Source organism: Chaetomium tenue (assembly GCF_020726465.1).
Source record: "Chaetomium tenue strain MPI-SDFR-AT-0079 chromosome Unknown F5144scaffold_5, whole genome shotgun sequence".
Taxonomy (NCBI): Eukaryota; Fungi; Ascomycota; class Sordariomycetes; order Sordariales; family Chaetomiaceae; genus Chaetomium; species Chaetomium tenue.
Window position 1 is genome coordinate 4,223,763 of NW_027117333.1, and position 19,986 is coordinate 4,243,748.

The 19,986-nt window shown below is 55.5% G+C and overlaps 8 protein-coding genes across 8 annotated transcripts; 3 read left to right on the forward strand and 5 right to left on the reverse strand.

The window, feature by feature from the left end:
• Positions 1–404: 404 nt before the first annotated feature.
• Positions 405–1,414, forward strand: F5144DRAFT_604867 (uncharacterized protein; the record flags this gene model as incomplete). The annotated part of the gene is made up of 4 exons (XM_066791381.1): positions 405–515; positions 613–825; positions 914–1,249; positions 1,304–1,414. The coding sequence occupies 4 exons, from the start codon at positions 405–407 to the stop codon at positions 1,412–1,414; spliced, it is 771 nt and encodes a 256-aa protein (XP_066642120.1).
• A 203-nt stretch (positions 1,415–1,617) lies between these two features.
• F5144DRAFT_594668 (Alpha/Beta hydrolase protein) lies at positions 1,618–3,366 on the reverse strand (the record flags this gene model as incomplete). Its single annotated transcript, XM_066790607.1, has 7 exons — positions 1,618–1,785; positions 1,838–1,970; positions 2,033–2,326; positions 2,392–2,658; positions 2,733–2,941; positions 3,042–3,116; positions 3,217–3,366. 7 exons carry the CDS (start codon positions 3,364–3,366, stop codon positions 1,618–1,620), a joined length of 1,296 nt encoding a protein of 431 aa, XP_066642121.1.
• Positions 3,367–4,477: 1,111 nt separating this feature from the next.
• F5144DRAFT_322661 (acyl-CoA N-acyltransferase) lies at positions 4,478–5,385 on the reverse strand. Its single transcript, XM_066784063.1, has 2 exons — positions 5,062–5,385; positions 4,478–4,997 (listed from the first exon to the last, which is right to left on the reverse strand). Exons 1-2 carry the CDS (start codon positions 5,349–5,351, stop codon positions 4,751–4,753), a joined length of 537 nt encoding a protein of 178 aa, XP_066642122.1. The 5' UTR covers positions 5,352–5,385; the 3' UTR covers positions 4,478–4,750.
• A 694-nt stretch (positions 5,386–6,079) lies between these two features.
• On the reverse strand, positions 6,080–7,063 carry F5144DRAFT_549998 (glycosyl hydrolase; the record flags this gene model as incomplete). Its single annotated transcript, XM_066787612.1, has 1 exon — positions 6,080–7,063. One exon carries the CDS (start codon positions 7,061–7,063, stop codon positions 6,080–6,082), a length of 984 nt encoding a protein of 327 aa, XP_066642123.1.
• Positions 7,064–8,628: 1,565 nt separating this feature from the next.
• F5144DRAFT_322636 (uncharacterized protein) lies at positions 8,629–11,106 on the forward strand. Its single transcript, XM_066784062.1, has 6 exons — positions 8,629–8,843; positions 8,917–9,100; positions 9,165–9,246; positions 9,298–9,321; positions 9,378–9,740; positions 9,793–11,106. The coding sequence occupies exons 1-6, from the start codon at positions 8,727–8,729 to the stop codon at positions 10,838–10,840; spliced, it is 1,818 nt and encodes a 605-aa protein (XP_066642124.1). The 5' UTR covers positions 8,629–8,726; the 3' UTR covers positions 10,841–11,106.
• A 1,083-nt stretch (positions 11,107–12,189) lies between these two features.
• On the forward strand, positions 12,190–13,186 carry F5144DRAFT_594672 (uncharacterized protein; the record flags this gene model as incomplete). Its single annotated transcript, XM_066790608.1, has 3 exons — positions 12,190–12,262; positions 12,409–12,597; positions 12,672–13,186. 3 exons carry the CDS (start codon positions 12,190–12,192, stop codon positions 13,184–13,186), a joined length of 777 nt encoding a protein of 258 aa, XP_066642125.1.
• A 215-nt stretch (positions 13,187–13,401) lies between these two features.
• F5144DRAFT_614339 (coiled-coil domain-containing protein-domain-containing protein) lies at positions 13,402–14,728 on the reverse strand (the record flags this gene model as incomplete). The annotated part of the gene is made up of 3 exons (XM_066791769.1): positions 14,100–14,728; positions 13,550–14,045; positions 13,402–13,417 (listed from the first exon to the last, which is right to left on the reverse strand). Exons 1-3 carry the CDS (start codon positions 14,269–14,271, stop codon positions 13,402–13,404), a joined length of 684 nt encoding a protein of 227 aa, XP_066642126.1. The 5' UTR covers positions 14,272–14,728.
• Positions 14,729–16,881: 2,153 nt separating this feature from the next.
• Positions 16,882–19,709, reverse strand: F5144DRAFT_579979 (uncharacterized protein). Its single transcript, XM_066789347.1, has 2 exons — positions 18,294–19,709; positions 16,882–18,240 (listed from the first exon to the last, which is right to left on the reverse strand). Exons 1-2 carry the CDS (start codon positions 19,338–19,340, stop codon positions 17,179–17,181), a joined length of 2,109 nt encoding a protein of 702 aa, XP_066642127.1. The 5' UTR covers positions 19,341–19,709; the 3' UTR covers positions 16,882–17,178.
• Positions 19,710–19,986: the final 277 nt, after the last annotated feature.

A 19,986-nucleotide genomic window follows, 5' to 3' on the forward strand; every position in this document is an offset into this window, starting at 1 on the left:
ATCTAGTGAATAAGTTAATACGCCAGTTGACCAGGTATTTCAAGCGTGAAATTTTGGTGGGGTATGCCCCAACCTTGGAACCGTGGGAGCGAGGTGCTGTTCCATGTCGCGGGGAGGCAAGCTTGCCCCGTCGGCATCCCCACCCCGACGCCGGCGTTGATTCCGGCAGTCAGTGAAAGGGGGTAATTACAATATGTGTAACAGTAATGTATCATTGTTACAAACAGGGGTTCCTTCTCACTGCATCTGAACCCACTCCAAACCCACTAACCCACTTACACCAACATACCTACCTAGGTACACTACACACAGAACCAGTACAACTCAACACATTCTCACTTCCATCCGGTGTCTTAGGTCATCTCTGTCTCATATCCCCAAACTTTCCAAATCAACCAATCAACATGTTCTCCCTTGAAGGCCACACTGCACTCATCACAGGCGGCACTCGTGGCATTGGCAAGGCCGTCGCCATTGGCCTCGCCGAAGCCGGAGCCGACATCCTCCTCGTACAGGTAAGGTACCGACCTATGTGACATGAATGAGAGAGATCAGGAGATCAGTGACGATGGCATCCATCCTCTTAAAAACCAAGCTAACTCACCAAACCAGAGAGATGAGTCCTCCACCGACACCCTCAATGCCGTCCAGGTCCTAGGTCGCACCGCTCGCATCTACACAGCAGACCTGAGCTCGGCCGACGATGTCGCGAAGCTGGTGCCGCGGATCCTCGCCGATGGCCACCAGATCCGCATCCTCATCAACTGCGCTGGCATCCAGCGCCGACACCCCTGCGAGAAGTTTCCCGACTCCGACTTCAACCAGGTCAGACTGACTCCACTCCCAGCCTTTCATAATAGCTAGGTAGTTACCTAAGTAGGTACCTTAACTAACACACACCCAATACCCATAGGTCCTCCAAGTCAATCTCAACAGCGTCTTCACCCTCTGCCGCGACGTTGGCGCGCACATGCTGGAGCTAGACCCCTCATCCGTGACCGGGCGTAGGGGATCCATCATCAACTTCGCCTCGCTTTTGACCTTCCAGGGCGGCCTGACCGTGCCCGCCTACGCGGCCTCCAAGGGCGCCGTTGGGCAGCTCACCAAGAGCTTCGCCAACGAGTGGACCGCCCGCGGCATCACCGTCAACGCCATTGCCCCCGGCTACATCGAGACCGACATGAACACGGCACTGCTGAATGACCCGGAGAGGTTGGCCAGTATCAGCGCGAGGATACCGGCTGGGAGGGTATGCTTCTCCCCTAAGCGCCATGGTTGATGCGATGCTGACGTTATTGATTAGTGGGGAAGTCCTGAGGACTTCAAGGGCACCGCCGTCTATCTCGCAAGCAAGGCCAGCGCATACGTGAGCGGCCACGTACTCGTGGTGGACGGTGGGTGGATGGGACGGTGAGAGATATTGTTTGGCGGCGCCAAACCTCATTTACCTAAGCGTAATAATGAAGAAAACAACCATCTACGGCGACACAGCAGTCCAGAACTAGTGATATTGACTGGCAAGCTCATTGGCCACGAGTAAGAGAAAGAAGGAAAGCATATACGAATACACGATAACCTAGAAGTGGTAACCTCAAAGGAATAGACTCATACTCCTTCTCAATCCTTCACTGACTGCATAACCTCCTCCATCCAAGGGTATACAGCCCCGTTGGCCATGGGATAGCCCATGTGCAACGCACCAGGGAAGAAACGGGCCTCCTTGGGCGTGCCGTACTCAAAGAGCATCCTCGAGTCTTCGATGGGCATGAGGCCGTCGAGAGTGCCCTAATCAAGTCAGCCAAGGCAACCAATCCCCCCAGCAAAAGTGCAGACTCACATTGACCAAAAGCAGTCTGGTGGATGGTTTCTGGATGATTCCTGTCTCGAGCAGCGAGAACTTCTTCTGCGCCTCCGCCTTGTACTCCTCAACGGACTTGAAACCATGTTTCATGGCCATGGCAGGCGACAGCCTTGATAAGTCAGGCAGTCAGCATTTTGATCCGCACCCGACAGAATGGATACGGCAACTCACTCGAAGGGATATTCATGCCCGTCCACCTTCTCCAGCCATTTCTGGTCGTAGAAATAATGGCACCCCGCCCCCTGCGCAACACACCCAGCGAGCTGGTCTTTGTGTGTGTGTGCGATGCGGACGGCATAGTACCCGCCGCTGCTGAGGCCCCAGACCAGGACACGCTTCATATCGAACCGCCCATCCCCACTCATCCATTCCAGCAAGCTTGTCCATAGCCTGTCAGGCGACTGCGGGTCGGCACTGTCGGCAGGGCAGTCGGCGGTGCCGGGGATCTCGACAATCACCACGCACCTGAATAGCAGTCAGTGAGTCAGTCAACAAATAGTAAAAGAAAAGGAAAAGAAACGGATACTCACCACCCCCGCTTCAAAAACTCCTCACACCTCAGCGTATTATCCGGCCGATATCCATCCAACCCCGTCATTAACACCACTGTGGGAAAGGCGGTGCCCTTATCCTTCTCCCCATGTATATGCACCATCTTCGGCGCCCGCACATAAACCGGAATCTCCCCCCGATCTCGCCCCTCCGCATACCGATGCTTCACCACAACCTCCTCCACGGGGTTCAACCAGAGCGCCCCCGCCTTCAGGTACGCCTTCTTCTGCATCTCCCACATCTCCCTGTCCACCAACAAACACAGTGTCAGCCCCCAGGCAGCGGGCTGGACAAGGCGGGGAGAAGGGAGAAGACAAACCACTTAACGCTATCGTTAACCTGAGGAAACGACGTGATATACGGAAATCGGGCGATGCGGCAGACAGCACATGCCCGCAGGTATAGGTTGATCGCCTCGGCCGTCTTGGTCTCAGTAGCGACACCGAGGTCGGCCTGGGCGATGAGACCCTCGGCTGTGGAGCGGAAAGCGTTGGTGTAATCTGGGGAGGAGGCGTCGTTGATGTTGTTCTTTGAAGGGGGGGTCGGTTAGTTTGGTTTGGCATGGTTTGGTTTGGTTTGGTTTTGGTTTGGGGGGTTAAAAAGGCGGAAGAGGGCGGGGGGTGCTCACCCTGATCAGTTCGTCAAAGATGGGCCCAAAGTCTTCGTAGGCGCCGTCGTGGAAGGGATAGAGGGACTTGGTGCACTAAACCAGGGTAGTTAGTGTCTTGCTGAGGGTTTGCCGTCCGGCGTGATGGGTGGGTGTAACTCAAGGGACTGCCCGCGAGTTTTATGACAATACTTACCGGTAGTTTCCACCTGGTTTCCCACAACGCTTCAATTCCGTCGTGGTGCGGCATGCGGTGCTCAAACGCCTTGTTTCCCATGGCCCAGTGGCTGGGCGTCTTGCCCTCCTCAGCGCTTGTTGTGGCGCCCTGGCTGGCGTGAGGAGACATGATGCAGGAGAAGATTGGAATAAGCTTTCGAGAAGAGAAGGTCGCGATCAAGCTGGAATTCGTGATTATAAAGACTTTTGCCTCGTGAAAATAGCAGTCCCGTTCTTGCGTCCAGGGCACACGGATACCGAGCTTCGTCTGCGTCGGGGAGACGATGGTGACGGTGGAAGTACGCCGAGTTTCTTACAGGCCCTGGAAGGTGTCAAAACATAGAGTCTTACGTCTGGGAAGGAATCACGCACTCGAATTGAAGGAGTGCTATGCGGACCCGGGTCAGAGCGACATGAAGTTCTCGGTCCATGTTTGACAGGCGCGTTCGAGTTCGTAGTATAGGGGAGAGGAAGAAGGAACGGGCGTCGATTACTAAGATTGGGCCAAATCTTTGTGTTCTAAAGGCGTCGGAATTCACGGGTTGGGGAGATCCGTAGTCCGTATGTCGTGGCCCAAGATAACCAAAGCTCTGTGCCGGTAGCCTCGGGTGGATGGGAGGAAAGAGGAGGGAGATCCAGGCTCGGCATGTAAGATAGAAGTGCTAGACCAGATAGAACATTACGCAGGAAAGATCATATCATTGTTCTGAATAAGTCAACTTAGTGAGTGATGTTTCAGTGGTTAGCTTGGGACGGAAGCTCGTGTATCGGCTGGGCTCCTCCGTGCCGGCCATGGCGGCCTTAATACTAGATCTCAGTCTCGGAAACCCGTCCAGAATAAGGAGTCTGCAAAGCCTCTCCGACGCATCTGTGACTACATCCTCGGCCTATACTGTGCTCGGAAGTCAGTGTAACATTAAGGAACTCCGATGGGGGTTGCAGTACATTTCGGGGTGCCCACTCGGGGTTGGACGGAAGTGGTGTCGGAATTCGCCCCGGATCACATGGTAAAGCAAAAGGGATGGGGGCCAATATGTTGTTCGTGTATGTGCGGTGTATTGTGTAACACACACACACACACACACGCAAAGGACGGCAGCGTGGCCAAAACTTGACCGGTCTGGGACAACAGCCGACCGCGGGGTTGCTCCAACCATGGAAGGCGGGCTGAGGGTGCCCATCGAGGGAGAGCGTCGACACAGCGAGCTGATTTTGCGCTGCCGTGTGTGCTTGTCCATCCAGTTGGCGGTCAACAGCCCCAGTCCGCAGAAATGAAGGGTGTGTGCTCAAATAATCATTGAAAAAGCAAAAACACGCTGCTCTAGATCTAGCTCTATCCGATTCTTGTGACCCAAACCTCCCCACGCATGCTGCAGCTGCATCTCTCTGGGCCAGCAATGGCCAAGAAAGAGAGCGTTGGCTCTCAGAGGTTGGACGTCTCGTTGCCTGTTGCTGTTGCAAACCGATGCAAGGTCAGCTACACTGCGCTACACGCCAGGCGCCCGCCGCACAAGCTATTGGGCACCGTTACTCTTGGGGCCCTCATGATAGTGAGCCATCTCAAGGCCGGCCCTCCTAAAGCCGCACTTGACGTAGAAGCCCTCGTTGGCTTCGCTGCAATCGAGTATTGTCTTGTAGCACCCCACTTGCTTGGCAATGTAGTCGAGCGCCTGAATAAGGCGCAGACCCAACTTCTTGCCCTGTTGGTCCTTGGCGACGGCGATGTCCTCGATGTGACCAACGGCGCCGAGATTGTGGATGCTGGCGCGAGACAGGGCGCGTTAGTCTTGTGCTGCGAACCTAGGGGAGGGGGTTTGTTTCTTACAACTTGCGCTCCGCCAGCAGGGCACCAGTGCCGACGATCCTTGGTGGGTTGGCAGTGGTGTCCTCAATGACGAGGATGAAGTAGGTGCCGTCTTGCCTCGAGATCCAGTCGTAGCGCTCCTCCCACCGCTCCTTCGTGATCTCGCCGACTGTTGTTAGAACTCGCAGGCAGTCAAGGAAACCGGCGTCGAAGTCATCCCGACGAAGAGGGCGGAGCTTGTAGCCCTCGGGCAGGGCAGCTTGCACCTCGGGAGACAGGTATTGGGCAGAAAAGAGAGCCTGTTCAGCCATTGCGGGAGAGGGTCAAGTTGGTAGCTTTGATCTCGGTCGGGTTGGGTCGGGTTGGGTCGGGTTGGGTCGGGTTGGCTTTCGCTGTCGGTGGTGTTCTCGTGTGTCTCGGGGGTTCGGGAGATCTATGAGGGATCTGAACTGCGCGCAATTGATGGCAGTGCCAGCTGAACCTTTATGACAACAGGAATCGCGGTGTAGTTATGTATGTCGATCAATTCAGCTTATTCGATACGAGGGGCAGTCGGTTGGTTTCCCCGCTAAGCACCCAAGCCAGGGGCAGATTCCAGGGGGTGGTGGGCCCTAGGCGTTCGCTGAGTGAAATGGGCCTGAAGCGGTCTTGCCGCACCCTCTCTCGTCGGGTACTGCTGCTTCCGCAACCGGCGGCGGAAATAAATTCGACCTTTTCTTTTTCACTGGCCTCTCAATCCTTCGGATAGAAAACGGCGAATACACATTCAAGAACTTCTACTACCTTTGGGATAGGGTGGGGAGAGAGATATTTAGAACTCCCCCGGAAACGGCAGAAGCCACCAGGAGGTATGCACCTACCTAAGTTGGGCCGACAACCCCCGACTACAGCGCCCATAAGGGATAAGGTACCTATTTGACAAACACTCTGCCACACTTCAAGGTATCGCCAATAATCTTGAATAATTCATGAAAATACAGCTTAATTAAGGAGGCGGGTGAAAAACCACTTTATTTCGTTTTTAGACACTACACATTGCCTACTCGGGCTTCTCAGTTACAATCTTGCCGTCCTTGTCATAAAAGATCTCCTTGATCTTGACGGACCGCAGGTGGTTGACGCCCTTGCTGAGCTCGCAGTCGTGGTGGAACAACCACCAACGGCCCTTGAACTCGACGATGGAGTGGTGCGTGGTCCAGCCAAGCACCGGCTCGAGGATGCGCCCCCCATAGGTGAAGGGCCCGTACGGGCTGTCGCCGACGCCGTACGCCAGGTAGTGGGTGTCGCCGGTCGAGTAGCTGAAATAGTACTTGCCGTTGTACTTGTGCATCCAGGCGGCCTCGAAGAAGCGCCGGTCGTGGTCGTCGGCCGCGATCGGCTCGCCCGTCTCGGGCGCCAGGATCTGGATCTCCTTTACCTCGGTCGCGAACTGGCGCATATCGTCCGTCATCTTGGCCACGCGCGGGCCCAGCGCGCGGACGCCCTCGCCCGAGGGCTCCTTGGGGCCCTGCCACTCGGCCTCGAAAACGTCGTTGCCCTTCTGGTAGCACTGCAGCTGGCCACCCCAGAGCCCGCCAAAGTACATGTACGCCTGGCCGTCTTCGTCGACAAAGGTAGCCGGGTCGATGCTGTAGCTGCCCTTGATCGGCTCCGGGTCGGGCTTGAAGGGGCCTTCGGGGCGGTCGCCGACGGCCACACCGATGCGGAAGATGCCCTCCTTGTCACGGGCGGGGAAGTAGAGGTAGTATTTGCCGTCCTTGAAGGCGGCATCGGGGGCCCAGAGTTGCTTCGACACCCAGGGGATGTCCTCTGTCTTGAGCACGACGCCGTGGTCGGTCACGGGGGCGACGGGGTCCAGCGAGTCGGTGCTGAAGACATGGTAGTCGGCCATATCATATTGGTCGCCATTGTCGTTGAACTGGATGTCGGTCTCGCGGTCGTGCGACGGGTAGATGTAGACCTTGCCCTCGAAAACGTGGGCCGAGGGGTCGGCTGTGTAGAGGTGGGTGATCAGGGGCGCCATGGCGATGGCCGTCGTCTGGGGGTGAAAGTTGGAGTAGCGGGGTAGCTATGCGGGGTGCGGGGGAGGGGCAGATTGTTCTTGGAAAGCAGAACAGAGGAAGAATTCTGGTGATGCACAGAGGCGCGGAGGAGAGGTTCACACAAGCAGAGGGATTCCTACTAGTTATATAGAGGATCTACACGGTATCAAAGGACTTCAACCGCCCAGTAGCTCACAGACGGGCTTGGACCGTCTCCAATGCCCCGTCGAGTTGGGTCCGGCGGGCGTGTGGATGTCGGAAGCACGAGGGTCTGGTCCCATATTCCTATTTATCCCCATTTAACCGTCCGGCCAGTCTTCCGGGCAAGACACTTGGCGGGTCGGCGGAGCCGTTGCCGTGCCGTTGCCGTGACTTGTGGCCTGGGTGTTTCTCATCATCATGGCGAGGTAGGTTGGGGTTGAGAGATTTCTAGGCATCTTGTGGGCTGCTCCTACGCACGCCATGACGGTGTCATTTAACGCAGATAAGCAAAGCTACAAGGGAGGGGCAGTCTGCATTGGAGTCAGCCGCAACCCAGTCGAGCCAGTCCGTCCCAGGGTACTGGGAAGAGATGCTAGTCTCCACTATAACTACCTACTGTGTATTGCTGGTCCAGCGATGTTCGGCGCATCATGTGGGTGGTGAGGGCGAGTTGTGGGGGATGGATCGAAGGCGGGGGGATGCGGTTGAAATGTTGCTTGCAGGAATGACCTGAATGTGGGAAAAAACGGGGAATTTGCGGGCCGGTCTTTGCCATCAACTGCGGCCTTGGCAGTGGAGGCTCACATTCTCCCATTCTTCCATCTCATCAGCCTGCATCCTCGGAAGGCATGCTCTGACTCGCCTTGTATTGTTTAAAAAAATGGCACTCGATCGTCGTGGTTCCAGGTTGATGAAATGCACCCAGAGTTCCAATGCATGCAAGTTTCGGGCCATGCGAGCTGCTGTGAGACATTCTGGGGCTGATTGGAATTATTGGAACGAAGCCGTTGCCAAGCTTCCATCCATGGCTCGGAATTCAACCAAAACCATCATATGCTCTAGGCTCTGACTCGCTCCAGTTATCTGGTGTCGAGTCCCTTTCGGATTATCGACGGGTGGGAAAGGGCTGAGAAAAGCCATTCTCCCTCTGTGTCTACCAAGCCACCCAATCGTCTGGTTAGCCGCCAATAAGTAATTTTTTCGCGGTCCATACTCGTTGGTAATGGCCACCTCCAAGAGCAGTGGAGCTGGGCGCATCAACGCCATCAACACCACACCACAATCTGGACTGCCAAGCTGGGGCTAGATGTTCAGCCCCAGGACTTTCTCGCCAAGGCACACCTATCAGCGTCACGGAGCAACGCCACGACATGCAGGCCCTCGCTGATGATGCCTTCGCATTGGTAACCCCTGCTGCATCCAATATCGAAGTGCCGTCAAGGGGGAGAGACGTGGGCCAAACCATGCGTTTTCAGATTGGGCACCCAAGCAGGCGGCATGCCGTCGGAGCGCAAGGCTGGATGGCTGGCTGGCTGGCCGCCTGGGCTGTTTGATCGAAGAACACCGCCAACTTGTATCCGTCGCCGACGCGCTCTCGCGTCTTGCATCTCGTCTTCCTTCCCAAGTAGACGTTGACTATACCGAAGATACAGATACGTTACCATGTTGATTGCAACGCCGTCACCGACGTCCACGCTCTCGCCGACCCTGGCCAGCGCGTATGGGCTTATCCAACCTCGCCAGACCGACTACTTTGGTGGCAGCGACGCGGATTGTTACGTATGGACCGGCCCGTCTTATGCCACTTGCTTGGTGGACGTTGTTTTCATGGAGCTAACGTAGATTTCACCAGAACTTCAACAATGGCCTTCAGTGTACGAGCCTTCTCAACGGCTGCTATGGCGACATCCTCGCAGCCACCGATTACAACTCGGCAGCGACAGCCTGTTTCTGCACTTATGGAATCTCCTATCTCGACTGCTTTTACTCGCAAGTTGCCACGGGGACCTGTGCAAGTTACTATTTCGGATCCGCAGGCACGTCCATGCCCAGCGCTATCTAGATTTGATACCAAGCTCGGCTAACACCAAGGCTATGCAGGTTACGGCGACTACCAGCGGTCCTACTATTCCGAGTACTGTGGGAGCATTCCGCCCGGTGTCATGGCCCAAATCCAAGCCCCGTAAGTCTCGACAATCCCGCTCTGTATCACCCTGGCTAACCAGTTCCTCAGAACTAGCGTCTCCCTAGATTTTGAGTACGTCCAATAGCCGTACTTCTGATACCTGTGGATGTGACTGATGGACGCTTTAGCACAATAGATGTGGTCCGAGCCACAGGCGCTATTCAGCAGCCCAACTACGGCGAGCCGCCGCAGTACCAAGGGGAGGGAGAACTTCTCAAAGGCCCGTGCAGCCAAACCGATTTCACGCTGGTGGATGCCGGCAGCACTGTCTACTATGGCGGCTTCGTGGGCTGCGTGAACGACAGGCCCGAGTGTTGTCCTTGGGCCGTAGGGACTCCGGCTTCGGCTGTGGCGGGGAGTGCTGCCACCGACGGGGCTGCGATCAATGCCCGGGATAACAACGACTTCCCGACACCCGCCAACGGCGACTTGGCTGTGCTGGCGAGCTGTGCCGACGACTACTACTCCATTTCCGGCGGGTGCTGTCCCAAGTATGTGGCTGGCTCCCTGTCCGCCTCTTTGAGTGTTGCTAACTTGAATTAGCGGTTTTTGGCCTTTCACCAAGGCTGTAGGTGGCATCACGCCTTGTTGGAGTTCCATTTCAACCGTCGAACCTCCTACCCTCACTCTTGAAAAGGACGCAAAGACGAAAGATAAGCCGACATCAGCCGTCGTCAACATCGTCTGGTCGATGCGCTTCGAGGTCGCAGATCCTGGGGGCGGCGGGCTTTCGACGGCGGCCAAAGCAGGAATTGGTGCCGGAGCGGGTGTTGCAGTCATTCTCATCGCTGGTCTTGCCATCTGCTTGTGGAGATCTCGCCGCAAGAACAAGAAGCTGAAGCTGGCCGAAGCCCAGCAACCAACACTTCCAGCCCAAGCGCAGATGCAGCAACAGCAACCGCCCTTCAACCAACCCCAAATGATGCCACAAGCAAGTGTCATAAACGGTCAATACCCTCCGGGAGCCTTTCACCCAGGCATGGCAGCGATGCCAACGCATCCCCCCTCAGATCGCACCAGCACCGTGACAAGTGGGACCTCGGCTTCCCCCGCTGTTCTCATCCCCCAGCACACGGGCACCTCTGGCGGCGGCGTGAGCGAGCTCAGCTCTCAGAGCGGCCAGAACCTGTTGCACAACGGCCAGCCGGGTTACTTCGCTGGAGGAGCCGCAAACCCGCACGTTCCCTACGGCGGCAGGAGCGGGACGGGCAGTCCAGCGGTGGGTACCAACGGGCAGGGCTATCCGGCACCGATCGCGGAGGCGGATGAGGGTCATCAGCAGCAACAACATCCGCAGTATGGTTACCAGCATCAACATCCGCAGCAATATCCGCCTCAAACACAACAACAACAACATTACCTGACACAGCAGCAGCAGCAGCAGTACTATGGTGCTTCCCCGGTGCAGCAAATGCCACCTCAAGGACAGGGGCAGGGACCGTACTTCCCTCATCCGCAGGCTGGGTATGCGTACCCCCCGCAGCAACAACCAGCCCATTCGCAGAACGTGCCCGAGATGAGCGCCAGCAGGGAGGCGGATCCGCCTCAGGAGGTCATGGGTAGCCATGTGCAACACCATCATGCGGGTTAGAGGCATGCCGGGCCGTGCTTTTTTTTGTGTTTTCGTTGTGGCTTTTGGTTGTTGTTCATTTGCGGTTTTCGCCACGTAAGGGGTTGTAGGGGATGTAAGGGATGTAACATCTAGACCGTGCCTGGCGTCAGGGGTTGATGAGTGAGGCGAGTGGGCGGTGCTTTCGAGACGATCGATACCTAGGGATAATTACGAGGGGCGTATTTCCATCCCTCTGCACCGTGTCCGTCATCGTTGGCTTCGCTGGCTTCGCTGGCGTCCTAGCGTTCCGGGGATGCCGGCTTCCAACCTCCGACATGTTGAACAACATCGGTTAGCTGTGAACCATCAGACGGCGTGTGCGTTGGCTTGAGGTCTTTGGTAGGGGCTTGATCCCCGGGACTAAAGCGATTTCAGCACAAACGAGAGCCAATGATCTAGGGACTTGGAAATGTCGGTCAGGGCTCCCAGGGTCTCACCTTCTTGCACATCTCGGAGGAACTTACAGGCGTTTTCCCCAGAGAGTGTATACTTTCCGGAATGGAACAAGGCTCAAGTTATGTATGGCAGACGAATACATGGTCTCTGACGTCGATGTAAGGCCTCGTTCGTTCGGGATCGACGGAATGGAGAAATGGTCTGGTAGTTATTCATTCGCAAGGCCTTGGTTTGTTTCCTAAACGGGCAATTGGAATTCTTTAGCAGCCAACCTAGGTTGAATGGTGGGGGGGTATGTTTTATGATTGGTTCGTATGTCAGCCCGGTCCAGGAGTGTGGCTTTGGTTGGCTCGGTAAGGCACCTCAAGACCTTCTGCTCCCTCCCTGACTGCCATGGAATGGGGGGATATGCTGTACAACCCGAAGGCACCCAGTCAGTAAAGACGAGGCGCCTCGGTCGGGGCTTGCCTTGCTCGCCGACATACCCAATAGGGGATTTTCAACTTCATCGGTGACTCGGGAGTCGGAGCAAATTGTTCCTTGTTTCAACTTGGATAGAACCAGCTGCCTTGGGACTTATTTCTACCTTCCTTCAAATTTCTCAGCATGCTCACTTCATACCATCATCAAACACCATCCCAGCTCGACCGGTGAAGGCACGAATTGTGTTTCCATGGTTCTTGTTTTCACATATTGGCGGCCGTTGTGACTGACCCCTTAGGCCACAGTCCCCCCCGCCATGATGCAGATAAACAGAGGCACCTGCGAAGGGCACGCCGCGACGGATGGCCCTGGGGGATGGTCCAAGTTCATCGAGTATAAAAGTACCGTCTTCCAATATTCATCGTCCAAACCGGAAACAAAGCTAACAGAGAAGCGGGTAGCTGAGCGCACGCACACTGGGTTCTCCCCTCTGTTTTCGGCCGAAGACAATGAGAGTAGCTATTCCTACCCCAGCATTACTTCCAAGCCGGGCCACCAAGAGTACCCCGAGCCTATCAAAGAGTACGGCGAGCGTCGGGGGTGGGAGTGGTCGCCAGAAGATGGAGATTATGTTGTGAAAGGGCAAGGCATGTGGATGATTCAGGGTCCTTTGCAAAAGAAAACAAGAACTAACACGAGAGAAGACGGCAAAAGAGAGCTGTTCACAGAACACCAGATGGCTGGAGTGCCGCCCCCGGCCCCAGCAAGCTCAGATCCTACCCATAACATCCAACATCCCGACAGCGGAGGAGAAACACAATCCCGCGGGAACTCACCAGAGCGCAAGGTTACCTCCATCCCAAGGCCAACAATATCTCAGCCACAAAGACCATCGTATGAAGAACCACTAGGTCCTGGTATGTTTGATACTCTCTCGCAGCAGAAGCCTCCTAACACCCTAGCCTGCATGTTCTGACCTTGATTGTCTCAGAGTTCAGCGCCATAGCTAAACCCAAGCGCTTCTTTTGCACTGGCCGCGTCTTTGCGACAGCCTGGTTTGAACCCAGTACAGAAGACGTACTCCAGCAGCAACCCAAGCCCAGGGAGTGGTCGAACGATTGCCCGGCTTTTCACGGACAGAAGCCCGTTGCGAAGATTCGCTGGTTTGTCGTTGTGAAACGGCGGTTGCACCATTCACTGTGCTTTACCGTCACAACGTACGCGGGGAAGGCAGCCAGCAGGACAAACCGTGGTCGGGCGGGTGATCATGCCGTGTTATTCAGGGTGGGTGTTCAGCCCGAGGCCCCCCATGACGACGAGAACATTACTCGGGATCCTATTGGCATCATTGTCGAGGACGCCGAATACTACATCTCGCCGTTTGCGAGGCTTGACTGCGGGAGGATTTACACCGTCGAGGATAACCTGAAGGTTGCTAAAGTCGGGAGAGTGCACCGGGACTTTTTGCCTTCGTTAGAGCAGTACTACAGGGATATCGTGTTGTAATAACAGGTGTAACATCGCAAAAGAAAAGGGGTTGAGAGCATGGATAGGTCGGGGAGCATTGTCTCTGGCGTTTAGTGTTTTATTAGAGTCACCAACATTAGGATAGATGAGTACACACAAATAGTAGCAAGCAATTTAGTTGGAACTCTTGTCCTAAGTAAACACCCAACACCAAGCATACCGGTACACTTTGCATGCACTCCCTGAGAACCCAGCTAACCCCTAGAAATCCTGCACCCCCGTCTCCCCACACAGCACTGTCTCCCTCCCTCCTTCCCCCCACCGTCAGCACCCCCCTCCGCCCAACTCCCGCCGCCCCGCCCCGTCCCACTCTCCCCAGCACTCTCCCCACTGTCCGCCCACCCCGGATCCTCGTCCTCGAACCAAGCCTCCTCCCTCTCCTCACGCTCCAGCACATCATACTCGTCGTCGGCGTCCACCGGCGCATAGTCAAAGTCGGCGTCCTCGCCGCGCACAAAGCGATCCCGCAGAAATTCCTCCCACTGCGCGCGGCCTTCGGCGCGGGTTTTGGGTGGGGGGATGAGGGATGCGGTTTGGGATGCGGTTAGGGCGCTGAAGGGGGACGGGGATGGGGTGGGGTTGGGAGCTCCTGTTCCGTTTATTGTTGTTGCTGCTGCTGTTGTTTCTATTACCGTAATGGTGGCGGTGGTGGCGGTGGTGGTAGAGATAGAGTCGTCTTGGTTTCTTTCGACGGTCTGCTCTCGCAATTTGGCTAACCGCTCCTCGCCCCGGAGAAGGGAACCCTCCAGCACGCGGGCGTAGCCCTTCTCACGGCCTTCAGCCTCGCGCTCTGAGGGAGTTTGGAAGCGCCGGACGAGGGAGTCGTAGAGGAGGGGGTCTGAGAATGGATTAACGTTGAATTCCTTGAGTTTTGGAATATACTTCTTCTCACCTGCAAGTTCATGTTCATTTGATTCAAAATACTTGGAGTGTTTCTCCAGGTATGCCCTTCTCCGATTCTGTACTCGGATCTGGGCCAAGCGACCTGGGGATCTCGGTGGCCGTGGCCGGGGTTGTGAGAATGAAAGTGGTGTTGATGGGGGTGAATCGAACCGCGGAGCCATGATGAAGAAAAAAAAGGGCGAAATGTGTTTTGAAAAGCTAAGATGTTGTCTAGACGTGAGACATGCAGGTACGTATAAAGATGAATATGTGTGATGATTGAGATAACCCGGGCTGGCCGGGGTGAGTCGAGGTGGGATTGAGGATGGCAAGTCTTTTGATGACGGATGAGTTCAGGAGAGAGACAGCGTTAATTTGTGCAACTCCAGTGAGAGTTGACCCGCTAGAGCCCAGGACACAACAGCGCTGTCGTTGCGTTGCGGGCTGCGGGGCTTCAGGGGTCCAAACGTCGACAAACAACACCAATTTCTTCTCTCTATCCTTGAACCCGTCCCTTTGGTACCTTTGAACAAATATTTTGACACAGTATTAACATTTATTGATAACGTGATCCACCCCCAAGCGACGCACACCCCCAAGCGACGCACTTTTCCACGCGTCACACATTTCCATCTGCTACACAGCATTTCTCCGCGACCAGCAATGGCAACTCGCTGTAAAGAAAGCCAGGTTATCCTGGCAATTGAAGCTATTCGACGAGACCAGAAACTTAGTCGCCGGAAAGCTGCAGCAATCTACAACGTGCCCGAAGCTACGCTCCGCCACAGAATGAACGGACGAACGCCAAAGTCCGAGTCGCGACCTGCAGCTCATCGATTGACAGCCATTGAAGAGGAGGCAGTTGTTCGATATATATTGGACCTAGATGCGCGAGGATTTCCGCCCCAATACGCTGGTGTTGAAGATATGGCCAATTTGCTACTCGCGCAACGCGACGGCGGACGTGTCGGTAAGCACTGGGCCGAAAAGTTCGTCAAGCGACAACCAGAACTCAAGACGCGTTTCAATCGCGCATACGACTTCCAGAGAGCCCTCTGCGAAGATCCAGAGCTTATTGGCGCGTGGTTCAAGCTTGTGCACAACATGAGAGCGAAGTACGGCATCCACGACTGCGACCTCTACAACTTCGACGAGACCGGCTTTATGATGGGCGTTATCTGCGCGTCTATGGTAGTGACACGCGCTGATCGACGTGGAAGGGGCAAGGCAGTTCAGCCTGGCAATAAGGAATGGGCAACGGCGATTGAGTGCATCAATGGCGAAGGGTGGTGCCTCCCGCCGTTTCTGATCGTGCAAGGCATGTACCACCTCGCAAACTGGTACACAGAGAGCAACCTTCCGCTCGACTGGGCTATCAAACCAACTTCCAATGGGTGGACCGACAACGAGACCGGCCTAGAATGGATCAAACACTTTGATAAGCACACAAAGTCTCGTACGAAGGGTGTGTATCGGTTGATTGTGCTTGATGGGCATGAGAGTCACCTGTCGGCCAAATTCGAAGCCTTTTGCAAGCAGAACAACATTGTCACCATCAGCCTGCCGGCTCACTCATCCCATATAACCCAGCCACTCGATGTTGGGTGTTTTAGTGTCCTGAAAACGGCGTACAGTCGGCAAATCGAGCACTTCGTCAGAGCGCATATCAACCACATCACCAAGGTCGAGTTCTTCCTCGCCTTCAAAGCCGCCCACTTTTCCGCCATGACCGAGAGCAACAACAAAGGGGGTTTCAGAGGTGCAGGTCTAGTACCTTTTGACCCCGATTCAGTGATATCCAAGCTGGATGTCAAGTTACGGATGCCAACACCAACTGGTCCCCCCTCCGCCGCTGCCGATCCTTGGTCCTCCCAGACGCCACGGAACCCAACAGAGGCTGTCTCGCAATCCGAGTACATCAAAAGTCGGATTGCCCGTCACCAGGGAAGCTCGCCGACGCAAATTCTCACTGCTGTCGACCAGCTTGCGAAGGGGACGCAGGCGTTGGCGCACTCGGTTGCCCTAATGACGGGTGAGATACGTACCTTACAGAAGGCAAATGAGGCACTGAGCAAGCGGCGAAGGGCCAAAAAAACACGTGTGCGTCTTGGAGGATCACTTACTGTAGGAGATGCACATGATCTATTAGCCCAGAGAGAGGTGCAGGAACAGGTAGAGCGTGAAACCCGGGAAAATCGTGGTCATGTGACGAACCTACTTCAGGATCCTATCCTGTTAGGGTTCAGCTTCGTTGAAGGTAATCTCTCGAGGATGCTTAGGTTCGGTGCAGCCAAGGGGTGCACAACAATAGACTTGTCTCAACAGTAGGCTTGTGAGCTTGTAGCGAACTGTAGTTGTGATTGCTAACTGGAGAACTCCCAGAGCTCTCCAGAACGAGTGACTATATACTTGTCTACTTCCATGGTGCTCAGTGTGCTCAGTCTCCCCAGATACTGATCACACTGATCACTTAGACCAGTTCGCGCTTCCTGATTGGTGACCCAATTGTGGTGCTCAGTGTGCTCAGTCTTCTTAGCGGCTGAGCTCACTGATCACCCTTCCGTCCTCCGGATTGGTCCGCTGAATAACTGGCTCGGGGCGTCCCGCGCTCCCGAGGTTCCACCTGTTGGCATATTCGTGACAGGTCAGCGGACTCGAACAGAGACGGCTCCACGGCATTGTGGCAAGTGTGGAAAGCGCGGGCACAATGCGCGCACGTGTCAGGGAGATGTGGTAATGTCTGATGTATATAACTCTGTATAGTTTCGGTGTATTACAGGCGTTGTGGTGGTGTAATTAATGTTTCTTGTCGTGTGGTTGTGGAAAAGTGCGTCGCTTAGGGGTGTGCGTCGCTTGGGGGTGGATCACGTTATTAGCTTATCTAACAAGGTGTAATCCAACACAAATAACCCGACGCCATGGTACAAACCCGCCACAATAACCAACACTCATAGCTACCTAGGTACGTATGGTCTGGTACCTTATCTATCATGACAACCAGGGAACCAGTAATCGTTGCCCCATTTTCCCGGCCAGATTCTCTAGAGCGCCGTACACAAACAATCCAGGCATATCACTCCGAGGGCTCCTCAAGCAGCCATGATGCTCCTGCCGCCGTCGGCAGTCGTCCGGTTGCGGATGCGCACCTTCAGCACGCCATGAGCCAGCCGTCTAACATCCCCCAGCCCGCTCGACTCGCCGTCCTTCTTCTTCTTAACTCCGATGATGGCGCTCGGCGCAAACATAAGCGCCTCGCCGACCCTCAAGTCCACAATCCTCGAGAGCAACTCCAGCGCCGGGTCCGCATCGCCCAGAGTCAGCACCGCGGCGCCGTCAATCCTTTCCTCCTCGTCCTCGCCACTAGAGTTCAACCTCCTAGCCTTCTCGAGCAGCTTACCACCAGACGACATCCCCACGAGATGCTTCTTCAGCGCACTCAACCAGTCCGGCGACGTGAACCTATGGACGACCGTGACGCTGCACAGATCCAGCAGCTTGGGGCTGATGGTGGGTTCTTGCGTGGAGATTATTACCCGTGCGCCGATATGCCGTTGTAGGCGGATGGTCGCCAGTAGCGCCTCGGTCAGCGCGGCGCATTCCTGCGACTCGGTCATGTATTTGTGGGCCTCGTCGAGGGCGACGACGCGGCCGACGGTGGCCGGGTCCTGTTCCAGGAACAGTGATAAGCAGATGTTGAAGAGGGAGCACGCCATCTCGGGGGTGACGCAGGGGCACGACAGGTCGACAATGGTGAGGTGACCGTTGTAGGGCTTCCAGGAAGTACCCGGCGCTACGGTGACTCGGCGTGATCGGGGTGTTCGCGGCTCCTGAAACATGTCGAAGGCTTTGGCCTGGTCCTCGACCATGAAAGACTCGAGGGTTTCGAGGCGTTGCTTCAGCGGTGACAGTTGCATCTCTGTGAGATTCTCCAGAGCGAGCTTCTGTTTGAACGCCGTGTAGTTGAATCCGGTATCGCTTTTTTGTTGTTCCACACGCAGGTCCCGGAGGATGCGTTGGGCGACGTGCAGGTACAGGGGCAGATTCCCACCTGTGGTGACGGCCATCAAGTCTAGCATGCGCTTGGTGTTGAGATCGGACTGGTTGAGTCGCAGCTCCTCAACCTTGATGTTGGGAAACTTGTTGTAAAGGCGCTGGCATTCGGTCAACACGTGGGCTGCGGGTGACGGAGCAAGAGGAAACTCACCTGCATGGTACGGATGTTCGTTGGCGGACACAAGACCCGGACCTTGATGTTTTTGTTGGAGGACAGCCAGGCCACCTCGCAAGGAGAACCGCCTGAGTCCGAGATGAACGTGTCATAGTGAAATACGATGCCTGTCAAGGGCCGGGGCAGAACATTCGCCTTGCATGGGGCGAGGGCGTTCTCCAGCAAACACGACAAGGTGTGGCTCTTGCCGGACCCTTGGCTGCCGCAAATGAAGTAGCTGGAGGGCGCAGCGATGTTCCAGAAGACCCGCGGGTCAGTGGCACCGCCATCAGTGCTGGCGGTCAGGTCGCCAGCCAATAGACCATACTGGCTGAAAGGTTGCTCCATCTCAGCGCCAGCAAGCGTGAGGGCATACTTGCGAACGGCTTCCGTGAAGATGGGCGTCGTTTTGATCTCATTAAGTTCATCGATCTCGGGACGCCGGCGGAGTAGGGCCAGATGGGCGCCGAATGCGGCCTCTTCGCTGCCGCTGAGGTCGGACGCGGAACTTGACTCGTCATCGCTGGATTTCTCACTCGTTTCCTCGCTGGTGGAATCCTCATCTTCCACACTTGGCGATGCAGCTTTGCTCTTGCCAGATAGGGAGGCAGCAGACAGTGACGCCGCCTTGTCGCTCGCCGCACTCTTAGGCTTCGGTTTCGAAGCCATGAGGTCCGCCATACTGCCTGTGAGGCTGCTCATTGACTGAGACCGACTGCCGGAATCCGAGGATCCGCTCCCGCCAGTGTCGCTGGGATACTGGGGACTGGTAAAGTTAAAGGTCGGAATAGAGAGCAAGGGCGGCTTCGGTGTAGCAGATGGGCGTTGAATGGGAGTACCTTCTGGAGCCCCAGCGGTAAAAGTAAATGAAGAAGTGCTGGTGCCAAAGATGGACCCGGCTGGGGAAGGAGACACGTCGGAAGGTTTCGAGATGAATGTTTGGTTGGTCTGGCTGAAGAGAGAAGCCCGCTTGCGCTCTCGATTTGTTTCCTGCCGGGGACCGTGGCCGGAGGGGGACGTTGCGAACCTGGCTTTGGGTGCCATACTGAAAACTTATAGCTGGGCAAGACCGTTGTATAAGAGATTCCGCGTTATTGTCATTTGGCACAAAAAGTGGGCTTAGAGGCTGATGGACAAACGCAACAATTGGCGAGCAAGCAAGGCAGAAGGAGCGAAGACGGCAACTTGCAGAATGGAAGGAGCGAGCGGGAAGCCGAGTGAGAAAAAAAAAAAGGCGAAAAAACAAAACAAAAAGAAAGAGTCAACGAGAGGCGCCAGGTAAGAGAGCTCCCGGCAAACGACGTGATGAGGCCCACGAAAGGTAAAGCTAGTTGTTGAAGATTTCGGTCGGTGGAGTTGTTGTTGATCGAGATCGTGAAGCAGGGGTCTTGTGACGGCAGGTTCTAACCCTAACCCTGGCCGCAACCCGAGTGGTGGTCTGTGCGCCTCCCACCTGTGTTTTCCCACAGTTGTGCGAATCCTGTATCTTGATTCTTTTCTTTTCTTCTCTTTAGCTTTAGATTCACGTAATTGAGTGGGATCATTTGAGCCTTTGTGCCTCTATTCCTCGCTCGCTCGTCACAGGTCTGGTCCTGGTTACTGCTGCTTGGGGAAATTTTCTTTTTCCCGAATGGGACAAACAAAGGGCGACAGTCGACTTACACAGTACACAGCACAGCTGAAACGATGG

Excerpts from the sequence above, each read along its gene's own strand:
- F5144DRAFT_322636 (XM_066784062.1), top strand. The coding sequence starts at position 8,727 with ATGTTGATTGCAACGCCGTCACCGACGTCCACGCTCTCGCCGACCCTG. Across the intron at positions 8,844-8,916 it reads GCAGCGACGCGGATTGTTAC|AACTTCAACAATGGCCTTCA; the intron begins GTATGGACCGGC and ends AGATTTCACCAG. Across the intron at positions 9,101-9,164 it reads TTACTATTTCGGATCCGCAG|GTTACGGCGACTACCAGCGG; the intron begins GCACGTCCATGC and ends AAGGCTATGCAG.
- F5144DRAFT_579979 (XM_066789347.1), bottom strand. The coding sequence starts at position 19,340 with ATGGCACCCAAAGCCAGGTTCGCAACGTCCCCCTCCGGCCACGGTCCC. Across the intron at positions 18,241-18,293 it reads CGAACATCCGTACCATGCAG|CGCCTTTACAACAAGTTTCC; the intron begins GTGAGTTTCCTC and ends ACCGAATGCCAG.
- F5144DRAFT_322661 (XM_066784063.1), bottom strand. The coding sequence starts at position 5,351 with ATGGCTGAACAGGCTCTCTTTTCTGCCCAATACCTGTCTCCCGAGGTG. Across the intron at positions 4,998-5,061 it reads CTGCTGGCGGAGCGCAAGTT|CATCCACAATCTCGGCGCCG; the intron begins GTAAGAAACAAA and ends GTCTCGCGCCAG.